At 38.6% G+C, this 15,990-nt stretch overlaps 1 protein-coding gene across 1 annotated transcript in view; it reads left to right on the top strand.

Moving 5' to 3' along the window:
- Positions 1-15,990, top strand: part of MICAL2 (microtubule associated monooxygenase, calponin and LIM domain containing 2) — a 529,879-nt gene that overhangs the window by 349,835 nt on the left and 164,054 nt on the right. The window contains exons 33-34 of the mRNA XM_053689298.1: positions 11,886-11,940; positions 15,737-15,899. Of these exons, the coding sequence (XP_053545273.1) occupies positions 11,886-11,940; positions 15,737-15,899 (218 nt within the window). The remainder of the gene's footprint in view (positions 1-11,885; positions 11,941-15,736; positions 15,900-15,990) is intronic.

Here is a 15,990-nt window from a genome sequence, read left to right as displayed (position 1 = left end):
GGATTAATGAAACATCTTGCAATCCTCAGTATCTTTCCCATTTAACCCATGAACGTTAGTGGATGCTTCAAATCTGTAAAATAACCAAATGGTCAACAGCCAAAGAAAAAGCATCTAGTGCAACACAAGCGTACTTATCTGCATTACAGCTCTGAGATGAGGAGCCCGGAGTTGTCAGGGAGTGCAGTAAAGAGTTTACAAATACATTAATCCCTGCACTACAGCTTTGCAGAACAGGGTGAGTCGTTATCTGTAGTGAGCAGACACTCCCTGACTGAGAGTCAAATCCCACAACAGTGATAACAATTGTGCAGCAAGCCCCGCCTCTTAACCCTTACAGTGCTGGCTACATGCACCACCGCACTGTAAAGACAGTAATTAGCTAACCCTGGGTTCTGTACTTACAGGGAAACCTGCTGTGCATAAAATATAAAAGTATTAAAAAGTATATTAGAAACATAAGCTGTAAGCGTTTTCTACTAAAATGAAAAAAATGCTTATAACTTTTTTAAACCCTGCAAAAGGTTAAGCACATAGTTAAAGTCAGCTGTGGACCGAGAATATGCTGTCCTGAGCTGGACACAATCAGTAATTGGCAGATATACACATATGCTGCCTCAATGACTGTTTAAGAGCACTGCTGGTTTTTAGCTGACTTTAAATATTCTGGGGTTAAACACAGAGTTCTGTGCAAGCAATATAACTATGATAAAATAGGATGTTATTAATGCCCTTTTATGTCCCTTTACACAGGGCTATGGATGTAGAAAAAGCAGTAGGAATACCTACCTCAGTGTTACAGGGCATATCTGGACCACAGGTGAAACTGCAGAATGCAGGGGATACAAGAGTCCCCTAAAATGTTTACAGCCCTGTCTACCGCTGAACCATAGAAAGAGAAATGTGACCCTTACATTTAAATTGTTTCTAGTACAGGGAGTGCAGAATTATTAGGCAAATGAGTATTTTGACCACATCATCCTCTTTATGCATGTTGTCTTACTCCAAGCTGTATAGGCTCAAAAGCCTACTACCAATTAAGCATATTAGGTGAAATGCATCTCTGTAATGAGAAGGGGTGTGGTCTAATGACATCAACACCCTATATCAGGTGTGCATAATTATTAGGCAACTTCCTTTCCTTTGGCAAAATGGGTCAAAAGAAGGACTTGACAGGCTCAGAAAAGTAAAAAATAGTGAGATATCTTGCAGAGGGATGCAGCACTCTTAAAATTGCAAAGCTTCTGAAGTGTGATCATCGAACAATCAAGCGTTTCATTCAAAATAGTCAACAGGGTCGCAAGAAGCGTGTGGAAAAACCAAGGCGCAAAATAACTGCCCATGAACTGAGAAAAGTCAAGCGTGCAGCTGCCTAGATGCCACTTGCCACCAGTTTGGCCATATTTCAGAGCTGCAACATCACTGGAGTGCCCAAAAACACAATGTGTGCAATACTCAGAGACATGGCCAAGGTAAGAAAGGCTGAAAGACGACCACCACTGAACAAGACACACAAGCTGAAACGTCAAGACTGGGCCAAGAAATATCTCAAGACTGATTTTTCTAAGGTTTTATGGACTGATGAAATGAGAGTGAGTCTTGATGGGCCAGATGGATGGGCCCGTGGCTGGATTGGTAAAGGGCAGAGAGCTCCAGTCCGACTCAGACGCCAGCAAGGTGGAGGTGAAGTACTGGTTTCGGCTGGTATCATCAAAGATGAGCTTGTGGGGCCTTTTCGGGTTGAGGATGGAGTCAAGCTCAACTCCCAGTCCTACTGCCAGTTTCTGGAAGACACCTTCTTCAAGCAGTGGTACAGGAAGAAGTCTGCATCCTTCAAGAAAAACATGATTTTCATGCAGGACAATGCTCCATCACACGCGTCCAAGTACTCCACAGCGTGGCTGGCAAGAAAGGGTATAAAAGAAGAAAATCTAATGACATGGCCTCCTTGTTCACCTGATCTGAACCCCATTGAGAACCTGTGGTTCGTCATCAAATGTGAGATTTACAAGGAGGGAAAACAGTACACCTCTCTGAACAGTGTCTGGGAGGCTGTGGTTGCTGCTGCACGCAATGTTGATGGTGAACAGATCAAAACACTGACAGAATCCATGGATGGCAGGCTTTTGAGTGTCCTTGCAAAGAAAGGTGGCTATATTGGTCACTGATTTGTTTTTGTTTTGTTTTTGAATGTCAGAAATGTATATTTGTGAATGTTGAGATGTTATATTGGTTTCACTGGTAAAAATAAATAATTGAAATGGGTATATATTTGTTTTTTAAGTTGCCTAATAATTATGCACAGTAATAGTCACCTGCACACACAGATATCCCCCTAAAATAGCTAAAACTAAAAACAAACTAAAAACTACTTCCAAAAATATTCAGCTTTGATATTAATGAGTTTTTTGGGTTCATTGAGAACATGGTTGTTGTTCAATAATAAAATTAATCCTCAAAAATACAACTTGCCTAATAATTCTGCACTCCCTGTATAGGATCTTACATTTCCCAATAATGCAGTGATCACTGTGGGAGCACTAGTCATCCAAATTAATAAACAACAGGAAGGGCTTTATTGAGGGGCTCAAAATGTAGCCCTGAATTATTTAGAGGGACATAAAACCTCTCAGTTGAAAGAGAAATTAAATCACTATGAGGGGGTCATATGTAGAAATAAATGTGCTTGTTCCACTAGGCACCGGGGAAGAGCACCATTGTACCCCTAGGGTCTAGACCAATGATGGAAACTGTTGGCACTCCAGATGTTTCAGGACTACATTTCCCATGATGCTTAGGCACTCTGAAGTCCAGTAGAGCATCATGGGATATGTCGTGCTGAAACATCTAGAGTTCCAAGGTTTGCCATCACTGGTCTAGACAGAAGGGCATGGGCTAGGCTGCTTCTAATTCTTGATTAAATAAATTAATACAATTTTTTTAAAGCTGTGAAATTTTTTGAAGTCAGATTTTACATCTGTTCCTTACAAGGCAAGCGCAATTAAAGGAACACAATATATATTGGATGGAGTTGTTAAAGGGACATGAAACTATTTTTTTCATGATTCAGACAGAGAATGTGATTTAAAACAACTTTCCCAATTCACTTCTATTATCTAATTAGCTTCATTCTCTTGGTATTCTTTGCTGAAGGAGCAGCTACGCACTACTGGGAGCTAGCTGAACACATCTGGTAAACCAATAAAAAGAGGCATTTGTGTGAAGCCACCAATCAGATGCTAGCTCCTAGTAATATATTGCTGCTTCTGAGCCTACCTAGATATGTTTTCAACTAACTAACATATGTATGTAAATGACCTTGTGTTCTGATATAAGCAATCACTGTGTAGAATTATGCATAGTTAGATTAATGTCACTACAGTTATAATCTAATTATATTTATTTCATGTTTCAGACAGAGAATACAATTTTAAATAAAATTCCAATGTACTTATGTTATCTTATTTCATTCCTTTTCCTTTTAGTATCCTTTGTTGAAGAAACAGAAATACTAAAGGGTGAGCCAATAGCATGAAGTATAAATATGCGGTTACCAAACAGCAACTAGCTTCTGTAGTATTTTGTTGTTCCTCAGCCTACTTATGCATCTTTTTCAACAAAGAATAACAAGGGAATGAAATAAAATAGATAATAGAAAATTGTATGCTCTTCCTAAGTCATGAAAAAAACAAAAACAATTTGGGTTTCACGTCCTTTTACACATTATAGAAACTCTCCATCTTCCCTTGAGGTAGACTTGGTTGCGCCTGCGTATCGTGAACACCACATGCAGCAATGCTTGTAATAATGTTATTCATACGTATGCTGCTTAGCATATCTCAGTATACTCTCATGGAAAGGAGTTTGAACAAAGAATACCAAGATAAAGCGTTGCATATTATTAAAAAGTAAATTAGAAAGTTTTATAAAAATCTTTTAACCTCTATCTGAATAATAAAACTTTCATTTTGACAGATGTCCCTTTAAACACTTCTATTTTAGATAATTATGGTAAGAATTTTGTTTTGAAAACAGCAGTGACTTAGTAAACTATCACAGTACATTTCCTACTCATTAACTTGAGAAGGACCTAACGTCTGATTGGGTTCTTGGCTGTCAGTGCGTCCTTGCTGGGTATGCCTTGTTCCCTTCTGATAGTGATTAAGCTACAGATACAGCTTAGAGCTGGGCACCTCAGGATTAGCACCTAGTGCCATTCGAGAGTTCTCTGATAACCTCAAGGGAATATTAACAGCACAGCACTAATCTCTGTCCTTGCCCATACTGCACTTCCTTGTTGGGCAAGATTTACTACATTAACCATGTGATTGCCAGAGAGCTTTGCATTGTTCTCTATGGCGATTAAGAGGTTAAAGCACTACACACTCTCACACACTGTGTACACACTATACTAAAGGAGATAGGTTATTGCAGATGGCTTTACAGAACAATTGCTCACAGTTTTTGATGAAAATAAATTTCTCTTCTTTATTTTTTTATTTTGTATAGATCAGGTCTAGTTTTTTATTTATGTAAAATAATTGCAGGTAATAATCTAACTGTGTACATGAAATCTTTACTTTCTTTAATAGCTATTATGATTTAAAGGGACACGAAACCCAAGTTTTTTCTTTCATGATTCAGATAGAGAATAACATTTAAAAAAAGTTTCCAATTTACTTCTATTATCAAATTTGCATCATTCTCATGTTATTCTTTGTTGAAGAGATATCTAGATAGGTTGCGTGCACGTCAGGAGCACTACATGACAGGAAATAGTGCTGCTATCCGGTGATATATCTAATGTAAAACATTGTTGCAAAACTGCTGCTATATAGTGCTGCAGACACTTGTTTTCAACAAAGGATAACAAGATAACAAAGAAAATTTGATAATAGAAGTAAATTGGAAAGTTGTTTAAAATTGTATGTTCTATCTGAATCATGAAACAAAAATGTGTGTTTTATGTCCTTTTAAATAACCATATTCTATGCATAAATATATTGCAAGAGCAGGACCTTCCTCCTTACTGTATTGCATACCCCAATGATCATGTATTCAGCGCTCCGTTCTTTTCACAATACATAGAGGGACATGAAATCCCTAGTTTGAAATCATCAGTTCTCCCAAAATGAGTGCTCCTAGGCCCATCCAGTTACCAGGTGATCCTCACAGTCACAATAATGATGACTAATCAGCACACGATTGGTCACCTGAGACTGCAAAACACCAATCAGCTGGTGATACAGGGGAGTGGCTTCTCCAATGACTAGATCCATTATATATTTATGTTTTACAATATTGTCTCTTTTATTATCACATAATTATTATAAAATATAAAGTTGCATTTTAATTTGGGCAAGAACAGTACTCGCATTGCTTGAGCTCAGCACAATGTCCCATTGTTGTGTTGTGCCCGCGTGCATGAATCTAAGGAATTATAAAATATCTCTTTAGCAAACGTGGGCGAAGGCAATGGCTGATGTGCATTCCTTTGCAGAAGACAAGGGGTTAACATCTCAGTAAAACAATACATTAAAAAATCTTAAGACTTAAAGGGCCATTATAGTCTATAATCCATTAGCGACCCTAGACTATTGTGTGTTTAACCCCCATAAAGGGGTTAAAGACAATAGAAATACTGCTCAGGACTCGCAGAGCACTTCTGGTCCTGAGCAGAAACTGCCACTAATCCAATTAACAGTGCTAGTCGCACGGCTCAAATGTGAAATGAGCACTGCTCATTGAATCAGTGGTGTTTTCCACTCGGGACCAGCAGTGCTCTGCGAGTCCAAATCAGTACTTCTACTGTATGTTTACAAGGACATAAAACACCAAATTTTTCTTTCATGACTCAGATAGAGCATACGATTTTAAATAACTTTATACTGTACTGCTATTGTCACATTTTTCTTAGTTTTCTTGTTATCCTTGTTCAAAAGCAGGTAAGAATTTAAGTTTAGGAGCATTCACGTGTTTGCAGCACTATTTAGCAGCAGTTTTGCAACAATGTACATTATTAAGAGCACTAGATGGCAGCACTATTTCCTGTCATGTAGCGCTTCAAACATGTGCACGTCACCTATCTAGATATCTCTTCAACAAAGAATAACATAAGAACAAAGCAAATTTGATAATAGAAGTAAAATCAAAACTTTTTTCAAAATTGCATTTTCTATCTGAATTGTGAAATAATTTTTGGGGGTTTTATGTCCCTTTAACCCCATTGCGGTTAGCAGTGCAGGGTCAATAGTCTTCAAATTACATTTACCGATTTTTTTTTATTATAATGGCCCTCAGTTTTTCGTTCTGACGATGCCAGTGTAGCTTTGTGTTTGTGAAACGGGGTTCAGAAAGCGAGCAGTATTTATATTATTCCAGGCAAGTATAAACTTGATGTTTAATGTTTGTATAAGTTAGTGAGTTGGATTGAAGTCCAAGGCTCGCTCTGAGCATCATAGTTACAATGAAAGCGCCTGTTGATAAATGCACTTTCTCTGGGTTGTGTTGCTGGGTGAAGCTACGGGGAACAAATGAAGCCCCATCTCTATGCACTTAGGACAAAACAAATGTTTAGACTTGCTGCTAACTGCTTGACAATATGCCACGTTCTACACCATCTGCTCCTCACAAATACTGCAGAACTGTTTATCAGTTATTCCAAGTTCCTCTAACAAAACATTTGTGGGGGGTTTCTTCCTGAACGATTATAGGGTACTTTTAAAATGTGCCTTGTTTGTGGTCTGCATTTGAGAAGCACTGGAAGCAAACTGTCTTTTTATTCTTGCTCCTTAAAGGGACAGTCAACACCAGAATTTTTGTTGTTTAAAAAGAAAGATAATCCCTTTATTACCCATTCCCCAGTTTTGCACAACCAACACGATTATATTAATATACTTTTTACCTCTGTGATTACCTTGTATCTAAGCCTCTGCAGACTGACCCCTTATTTCAGTTCTTTTGACAGACTTGCAGTTTAGCCAATCAGTGCTTACTCCTAGTTAATATGGCACACATGCACTAATGTGCTCTAGTTGTGAACATTTTTCAAAGTGCATTCAGATAAGAGGCAGCCTTCAAGGGCTAAGAGATTAGCATATGAGCCTACCTAGGTTTAGCTTTTAACTAAGAATACCAAGAGAACAAAGCAAAATTGATGATAAAAGTAAATTTGAAAGTTGTTTAAAATTACATGTCCTATCTGGAATCTGAATCATGATAGTTTTACTAGACTGTCCCTTTGAACTTGAATGCAATCTTCTTTTTGCTGTTTTATGAAGTGATACTACAGTAGCAATTATACAATCATCTAGAACAGCTAATGGTGTAATTAGCAGCCTTCAGCTTAATTATCCTTTTTTTCCAGTTATATTTAGAAATAAATGTTGTTTCATTGTTTTTCAAAAACCGCACAAATTTCTCTCCACTTAAAGTGAAAGTAAATCATAGCATTTTACAAAACAAATAAAGGGCACTTTCATTCATGAAGTATAAGATCCTTCATGTAGAAAGCTCCTTTATTTGTTTCAATCGATCGCCGCTCTTAGCTCCTACAGCAGCGCAGGGCTAAAAAATGTTTTGGCTAAGAGGTGACGTTTTCACCTCTTAGCCAATAACCGTGCGGTAAATCCGGCTCCCATGTGCGCCAAGCCGGATTTAACGCACGGCTATTGGCTAAGAGGTGATAACGTCACCTCTTAACCAAAATTTTTTTTAGCCGTGGGCTGCTGTAAACGTTGAGTAGCGATCGATTGCATCAAATAGAGGAGCTTTCTACATGAAGTATCTTATATTTACTTTCACTTTAAAGGGACATTAACCAGCAGGGATAGGCAAGGTGTCCATACACAGACATTGGTGTCCGTGACTAGCCCTTGCAGTGTCCACCACAACCTTAGTATATCTTTTCTTTCTGATGAAATAATAGGAATAAAAAAAAATATGTAGTGTGAATAAAGTTAGTGGCTTGTCAAGAGACTGCTAGCGATATTGGGTGATAACTTATGGAATAAACCCATTTTTTAGCGTTATTCAGAGAGTGACACCTTTGTTGTATCTGATAGTGACACTCTAACACCATCTGATATAGAGCCTCTAAGTCAGGATTCTAGTGATGGTGTTCCCAGCCTACCACAATCTAAAAGGAGATGTTCAGGACGTCCAACAATCTTGGTTGATTAGCCAGTATATGTCACCTAATTCAAGTTCACACCACATTAAGAAAAACACCTGGCACCCCAATGACCTAAAGAAATTAAAATGTTTTGGTCACTGACCTTGGTAATGGATATAGTGAAAAAACCCAGCGCATGTTCCTACTGGCACAATTAACCTATTCTGGCTACCCCCTCATTTTCCAGGGATTAGGAAGAGGGATAGATATGAACAACTGCTGTGTTTTCTGCATTTTAATGATAATACCCTGCCCCCCCCCCCCCCCATAGAAATGACCCTTTGTATGACAGGCTATACAAGACACGGCACCTGATAAAACACCTGTCTGAAAAGTTTGCAGAAAATTCTGACCAGAATATCTGTGTAGATGAATCCCTTGGGAAATTTAAGGGAAGACTGATTTTTAAGCAATATATTCAATCTAAGACTTCATGCTATGGAATAAAATTGTATAAATTGTGTGAATGCACTACAGGTTGTACCTGGGCTATTCTTATTTATGAAGGGAACGATAGCCATCTTGATCCACCTAGGTTGCCCAGATTATATTGGCACAAATAGGTACAAAAAAGAGAGAGAAGTTTGACAGTACCCAGCACTCACAAAACACTATATAGTAACAGTATGCATTGAAAACCGGATTGTGTCCAGAACTGGTTATTAAAACGTAACTTTTACTAATGATAGAATAAAATAAAAAAGGTTGGTAAATAGTACCAAATGTATAACATAAATATGTGAGACATACATTTAAAACTTAGATTAAGAAACAGATCAGGACTGTGTGTGTGAGACTTCAAAAACAAAATTACTTCCCTGGGTAATAGTTCAAATACACCGTAACCCTCAGGGCTCAGAGAATACACGGATTGCTCTAAAGCTAATCTAAAAAGGGGATTGACCCCAACAACATTACCTAATCTGAGCAATACTGGTACCTAGAGCAGGAGAGGAAACGGTTTATAAATGACTGATTAAGGAAGGCAATTGCCACATCAATATAAGCTTAGAAAAGTCCCAGGTAAACACAAATTAGTAAGTCTCATGCACACAGACCAGTATTGCTCAGATTAGGTAATGTTGTTGGGGTCAATCCCCTTTTTAGATTAGCTTTAGAGTAATCCGTGTATTCTCTGAGCCCTGAGGGTTACGGTGTATTTGAACTATTACCCAGGGTAGTAATTTTGTTTTTGAAGTCTCACACACACAGTCATGATCTGTTTCTTAATCTAAGTTTTAAATGTATGTCTCACATATTTATGTTATACATTTGGTACTATTTACCAACCTTTTTTATTTTATTCTATCATTAGTAAAAGTTACGTTTTAATAACCAGTTCTGGACACAATCCGGCTTTCAATGCATACTGTTACTATATAGTGTTTTGTGAGTGCTGGGTACTGTCAAACTTCTCTCTCTTTTTTGTACCTATATATCTATCAGACAGTCAGCACCCCCCTTCTCCTACACTTCACCAGTGATACTAACTGGTATATAATGAATACTGAATAGATTATATATCTACTATTATTTCAGCATACTATATTATGAAGGGGTTGATATTTGCTTAAACTAACACCGTTGCCACTATTTCCATTATTGGCACAAATAGCAAGATTGTGTGGTATCTCCTCCTATCCTTGCTGAACAAAGACTACCATCTATTGGTCAACAACTACTATAGCAGCATAGATTTGTTTAAAAATGTATTTTATTTTGAAACCGTAGTCTGTGGCACAGTGCGCACAAATCACACAAGTTTCCCCAGAAGCTGACATGTGGCAAAAACCGTCACAACATCAGCTTTACCCCATGATGAAGAGCTGGTCCTTCAGTACACTGACAAAAAAGCAGCGTACATGCTGTTCACACTAAATGATGAAAGTACAGTGCCAGTGTCTGTCAGGCGAAATAATGCACACATCCAAAAACTAAAGTGCATTGTTGAGTGCAGCAAAAAACAGATATGGGGAAGCCTTACATTTCCCTGGAATTTACACTAAAGCTTTACACTAAATCCTCCCACATTTGAATCAGAGAATGTACAGAGAGTTTGCGGCAAGCACTTTCCTTGTAGGATCCCCCCCCCCCTCACAGCCTGCAAAATTCACTCCAGAAAAAGTGCAGAGTCTGTTACATAAAAGGAGTTAGTAGGTACTTGATCTACTATTGCCCGTCCTGCCCATCTCTACCTGGCATATATTATATAGAGTCTTCCATACAGAGTAAAACTATTGATTCAAATGACAACAGAGTAAAACTATTGATTCAAATGACTCTATATGTGATCTTGAGTTATTGGTGGTTATTCTGTATTCCTGACCTTGGCTTGTCCTGATTACTCTTTGTCAGCTACCTTATTGGATTATTATACTGACTACTCTGACTTCATGGATCCCCTGATCAGGGCCTATCCCTGTTTACGTTAAAGTGATTGTAAACTTAAATCTTTTTCTTTACAATATTAGTAATCATAAAGTAAAAGATGGGGACTTTAATTCATGAAAAGCTTTGTAAACAATTACCTTTTTTTAATAATTACAATTTTATGTCTTGAAATATTCCGCCGTCCCTCCGCCTGTAACGGATACTCTATTTATTACTTCAGTGATGATTCAGGCTGTCACCAATCGTATTGCACCCCCTTTGGCAGCCAAAGCCAGGCTCATTATTATTTCCTTGCTGGATGCCAAAGGGGGTGCAATACAATTGGCTACAGCTTGAATCGTCACTGAAGTAATAAATAGAGTAATCGTTTACAAAGCTTTTCATGAATTAAAATAACGTCTCCATCTTTTACTTTACGATTACTAATATTGTAAAGAAAAAGGTTAAAGTTTATAATCACTTTAAGTCCAGTCACTCTAAGGTCATGATAAAGTGGCTATACAAAACAACTCAAAATACCCCATTTAGAATCCCCTGGGTTAACTACTTTTGCAAATGTCTGTATTTCATATAAATTATGTTATATGCAATGTATGTTGCAATTTCCCTTTAGAATTAGATTTGTTTCTCTTTTCTTTTAAATTTACAAACAAGCCTAAAACCTTGTACCCTTGTATCTGTTGCTGATTTCAGGTACTCACATTACTCCTGGTTCCCTTGAAGGGACATTCAAATATTAAAATGTAATCCCACACTGCAATCTTTTGTATCCTGCAAGATGCTATATAGTGATTGATCAGTGCAGGAACTCATTTATATGTGTCCCTACATGGTCACAGCAACAGAGATAAAATCAACTTACTCAAGAGGTATTTCAAGAAGTTTAGCCATAGACTGCAAAACAATATAAGTTTTCTAACATTATTACATTTTTAAATATTTATAAAATAGGTATTTTCATTGCAGATCTTTTGAAATGCATTGCTTTTTGCTGATACATACTATGCATATATAAAAATAGTTTGATGTCCTTTTTACAGCTGGTTGAGCTAATATTTGGCAGCATGCATGGGGCAGCTGATGACAGTAGTTCTCTTGGTGACGTTTTGCACCTTGTTTGTCACCATACTAGAATTCTTATTCATTTACTTTGAGGTCACCATGTCAGTTACCAAGTCAGCTTTTCTTCAACTCTTGAAACATACATATATATTTAAATCTTAGTGTTCTTGTATTGCTGTGGCATTATGGTTACTTAATCAAGATAAGTCCCTGTCACTTTTCTGTAAATAGTAAATTTTTCATATGTCCCATCTTCTAGAAATATGACTTAACGTTCAGTGACACCATCAGTATTACAAATAAAGGCATATCTGGTGCGCAGCATGCTTCTACATGCCAGGATTATAACAGTCCAGAAATAGTTTGATGGCAAACTCTCTGTAGTACATTTCAATGTTGTGTGAGGGTGAAGTTATTTTCTAATACTGATGATTTATCAAGACTTTAATAATATTGTGTTACTGAAACTAAATCACAAATATGACAATGTTTGTAATTATAGCCTGTAAACTGCTTATGGTTCTATATGGTAAAGAGTCAATATTCTTACTGTATATAGCCCTAGTCTGCTCTATTCTCTATACAAAGCAAAACATTTATAAACAGATTTGTTTGTTAATTTAAATGTATTTATTGTCTGTCACATTATTGAAGAACAAACTTTTCAAGCATGGAACTGTTACCATTGCACTAAACAGACAAATAATTTACATATATAGGAATGATTTGCTGTCTGAACTCAATGCATTTTATGTCTTTATTCCTTTTAACCCTTAACTGCTAAAGCGTCTGTAACACATTGCACAGCAATAGAGCACTCTCTTTAGCCACACGAGTAAAGAAGACAATTTTTACCCAACAACTGATATAATCATAAGCCTTTTTTCAGAATGTGAGCTAAATTATGTTGCCAAAATCTCAAACTTTTGCCTATAGCCTGCTTTGTCCTTTTAAACCTTTCAATTCTACTGCTGCTATTTTCCCCAGAATCCTGTTTAAAGCAATATTCTACTTTAAATAAAAATGCTTATTTTTCTGTGTGCTCAACCAAAATGTTAAACACATAGTCAAAGTATGCCACCCCAAATTAGGATGTGGTCATTGAGCCAAAGAAAGAGCAGGCACTTCAGTCACTGGTTACAAACTAGAGCAGCATGGGAATGTTCTGGGAGCTCATATTTGTAACCCCCTTTAAAAGTGAAATGCTCTAAAGACCGCTGCTCCATAACCCTATCCACCTGCTTTGATGAGGAGGACAGAGATCGCCACAATTCAACCCGATCGAGTACGATCGGGTTAATTGACGCCTCCCTGCTGGCGGCTGCAACTCTGCAGGGGGCTGCTGGTGCAATGCTGAATACGGAGAGCGTATTGCTCTCTGCATTCAGCCATGTCTGTCGGATCAGGTCCGACAGACATTTGATAAATAGGCCTCATAATCTGGCCCTTAAAGGGGTAATATAGGGTAAAAGTAAACTTTTTTTTTATTTTTTAAAGCATTTAAAGACTCGCCAGAAACACGGGCCCTGAAGCTCCATTTGGAGCTTGATAGATAGGCCCCTATAAGTGGAGTGCAAAATATCGCTTTTGCGATATTTGCTCCACACTTTGCAATACCAGTGCACACAAATATGCACTGGTATTCCGATTTAGGTGCAATGTGAACGTGACGTCGCATTCGCATTGAGCTCACGAGAGCGCACTTCCGTTGGCTCCATTGGGAGCCTTGTTCTGATGCCGTGAGACAGGCATTAGAACTAGCGCAGCGAAGGGGATAAGTAGCGCAGCAATTTTAAACATATATGTATATGAATACATATATATTTAAGTGTTAATATGTGACTATATACAATATATTTACTGGGAACACACAGTTCCCATAGACCGCAATGTAAAGGCACTTTTCAGTGCCGTTTTTTTTTTCTTCAAACACCCCACATCCACCAACTTTACACTTTATTTAAGAAATAAAAATGCTAATATTTCTCTCATCCATTACTTGTGGGATATTCTCATTCCCAACGGGAAGTTGCAAGAGGATCACCCACAGCAGAGCTGTCTATATAGCTCCTCCCCTAACTGCCACCTCCAGTCATTCTCTTGCAACTCTCGACAAACATGGAAGCAGTAAGAGAGATGTGGTGAAATGTAATTGTTTTTTCTCTTCTCTGGTGGCTATCTCAGGTCCATCTGTCCAAAGGTATGACCTTTCGTAGGCCAGATTGGACAATTGTAACGACAGATGCCAGCCTTCTAGGCTGGGGGGCAGTCTGGAACTCCCTGAAGGCTCAGGGATCGTGGACTCAGGAGGAGACACTCCTTCCGATAAACATTCTGGAACTAAGAGCGATATTCAATGCTCTTCAGGCTTGGCCTCAGCTAGTGACAATGAGGTTCATAAGATTTCAGTCGGACAACATCACGACTGTGGCTTACATCAACCATCAAGGGGGAACAAGGAGTTCCCTAGCGATGTTGGAAGTCTCAAAGATAATTCGCTGGGCAGAGATTCACTCTTGCCACCTATCAGCTATCCATATCCCAGGTGTAGAGAACTGGGAGGCGGATTTTCTAAGTCGACAGACTTTTCATCCGGGGGAGTGGGAACTCCATCCGGAGGTGTTTGCACAATTGATTCATCGTTGGGGCAAACCAGAACTGGATCTCATGGCGTCTTGCCAGAACGCCAAACTTCCTTCTAACGGATCCAGGTCCAGGGATCCCAAGGCGACGCTGATAGATGCTCTAGCAGCGCCTTGGTCCTTCAACCTGGCTTATGTGTTTCCACCGTTTCCTCTGCTCCCTCGTCTGATTGCCAAAATCAAGCAGGAGAGAGCATCTGTGATCTTGATAGCGCCTGCGTGACCACGCAGGACTTGGTATGCAGATCTGGTGGACATGTCATCCTTTCCACCATGGACTCTGCTGCTGAGACAGGACCTTCTACTTCAGGGTCCTTTCAACCATCCAAATCTAATTTCTCTGAGACTGACTGCCTGGAGATTGAACGCTTGATCTTATCAAAGCGTGGCTTCTCCGAGTCAGTCATTGACACCTTAATTCAGGCACGAAAGCCTGTCACCAGGAAAATCTATCATAAGATATGGCATAAATATCTTTATTGGTGCGAATCCAAGGGTTACTCATGGAGTAAAGTCAGGATTCCCAGGATATTATCCTTTCTCCAAGAAGGATCGGAAAAAGGATTGTCAGCTAGTTCCTTAAAGGGACAGATTTCTGCTCTGTCTATTCTTTTGCACAAGCGTCTGGTGGATGTTCCAGACGTTCAGGCTTTAGTTAGAATCAAGCCTGTGTTTAAATCCGTTGCTCCGCCATGGAGTTTAAATTTGGTTCTTAAAGTTCTTCAAGGGGTTCCGTTTGAACCTCTTCATTCCATAGATATCAAACTTTTATCTTGGAAAGTTCTATTGCTTCTTTGGAGGCTATTTTTGTGAGAAAGGTCTTACAGGCAGTGGTACCTTCCGTTTAAGTACCTGCCTTGTCCCTCCCTTCATCCGTGTACTTTAGCTTTGGTATTGGTATCCCACAAGTAATGGATGATCCGTGGACTGGATACACCTTACAAGAGAAAACAAAATTTATGCTTACCTGATAAATTTATTTCTCTTGTGGTGTATCCAGTCCACGGCCCGCCCTGTCATTTTAAGGCAGGTATTTTTTAACTTTAAACTACAGTCACCACTGCACCCTATAGTTTCTCCTTTCTCTTGCTTGTCTTCGGTCGAATGACTGGAGGTGGCAGTTAGGGGAGGAGCTATATAGACAGCTCTGCTGTGGGTGATCCTCTTGCAACTTCCTGTTGGGAATGAGAATATCCCACAAGTAATGGATGATCCGTGGACTGGATAAACCACAAGAGAAATAAATTTATCAGGTAAGCATAAATTATGTTTTTTTAATAAGGATGAATACAATGTATTTTGGGGAAAATTGGGTGACATTTAGAAAATGAACCAATGGCTGGTTATTTATCACATGCTCGCAAACAGGCAAATTTTCCGTTTGCGTACGCAAGATAAATTAGTGCTTCACTTGTAATTTAACCCTAAATGTATTAAATGTTTTCTCTTGTTTTGTTGCTGATTACAGATGAACCAACCTCACCCAAGAAATACAGAAGTGATCGCTTGTCCAGTAAGAGAAGACGTTCATCTCTGTCTGAGTGGAAATCCGTAACGATTGGTGCAGGAGAATCAACAGCAGATCACAACCTATTGGCCGTGCGGGTTATGGTTCTTAGTGATGAAAGCAGGTACTTTATTTATATGATTCACATTATTTCCATCTGCTCAGGATGTAATACAATTAATACATAAATCACAAACAAGAATTTCCAGAGCACC

The sequence above is a fragment of the Bombina bombina genome, chromosome 7 (genome assembly GCF_027579735.1).
Source record: "Bombina bombina isolate aBomBom1 chromosome 7, aBomBom1.pri, whole genome shotgun sequence".
In the NCBI taxonomy this organism is placed as follows: Eukaryota; Metazoa; Chordata; class Amphibia; order Anura; family Bombinatoridae; genus Bombina; species Bombina bombina.
Note: the sequence above shows the minus strand (reverse complement) of the source record. Positions and strands in the feature narration are given on the sequence as shown.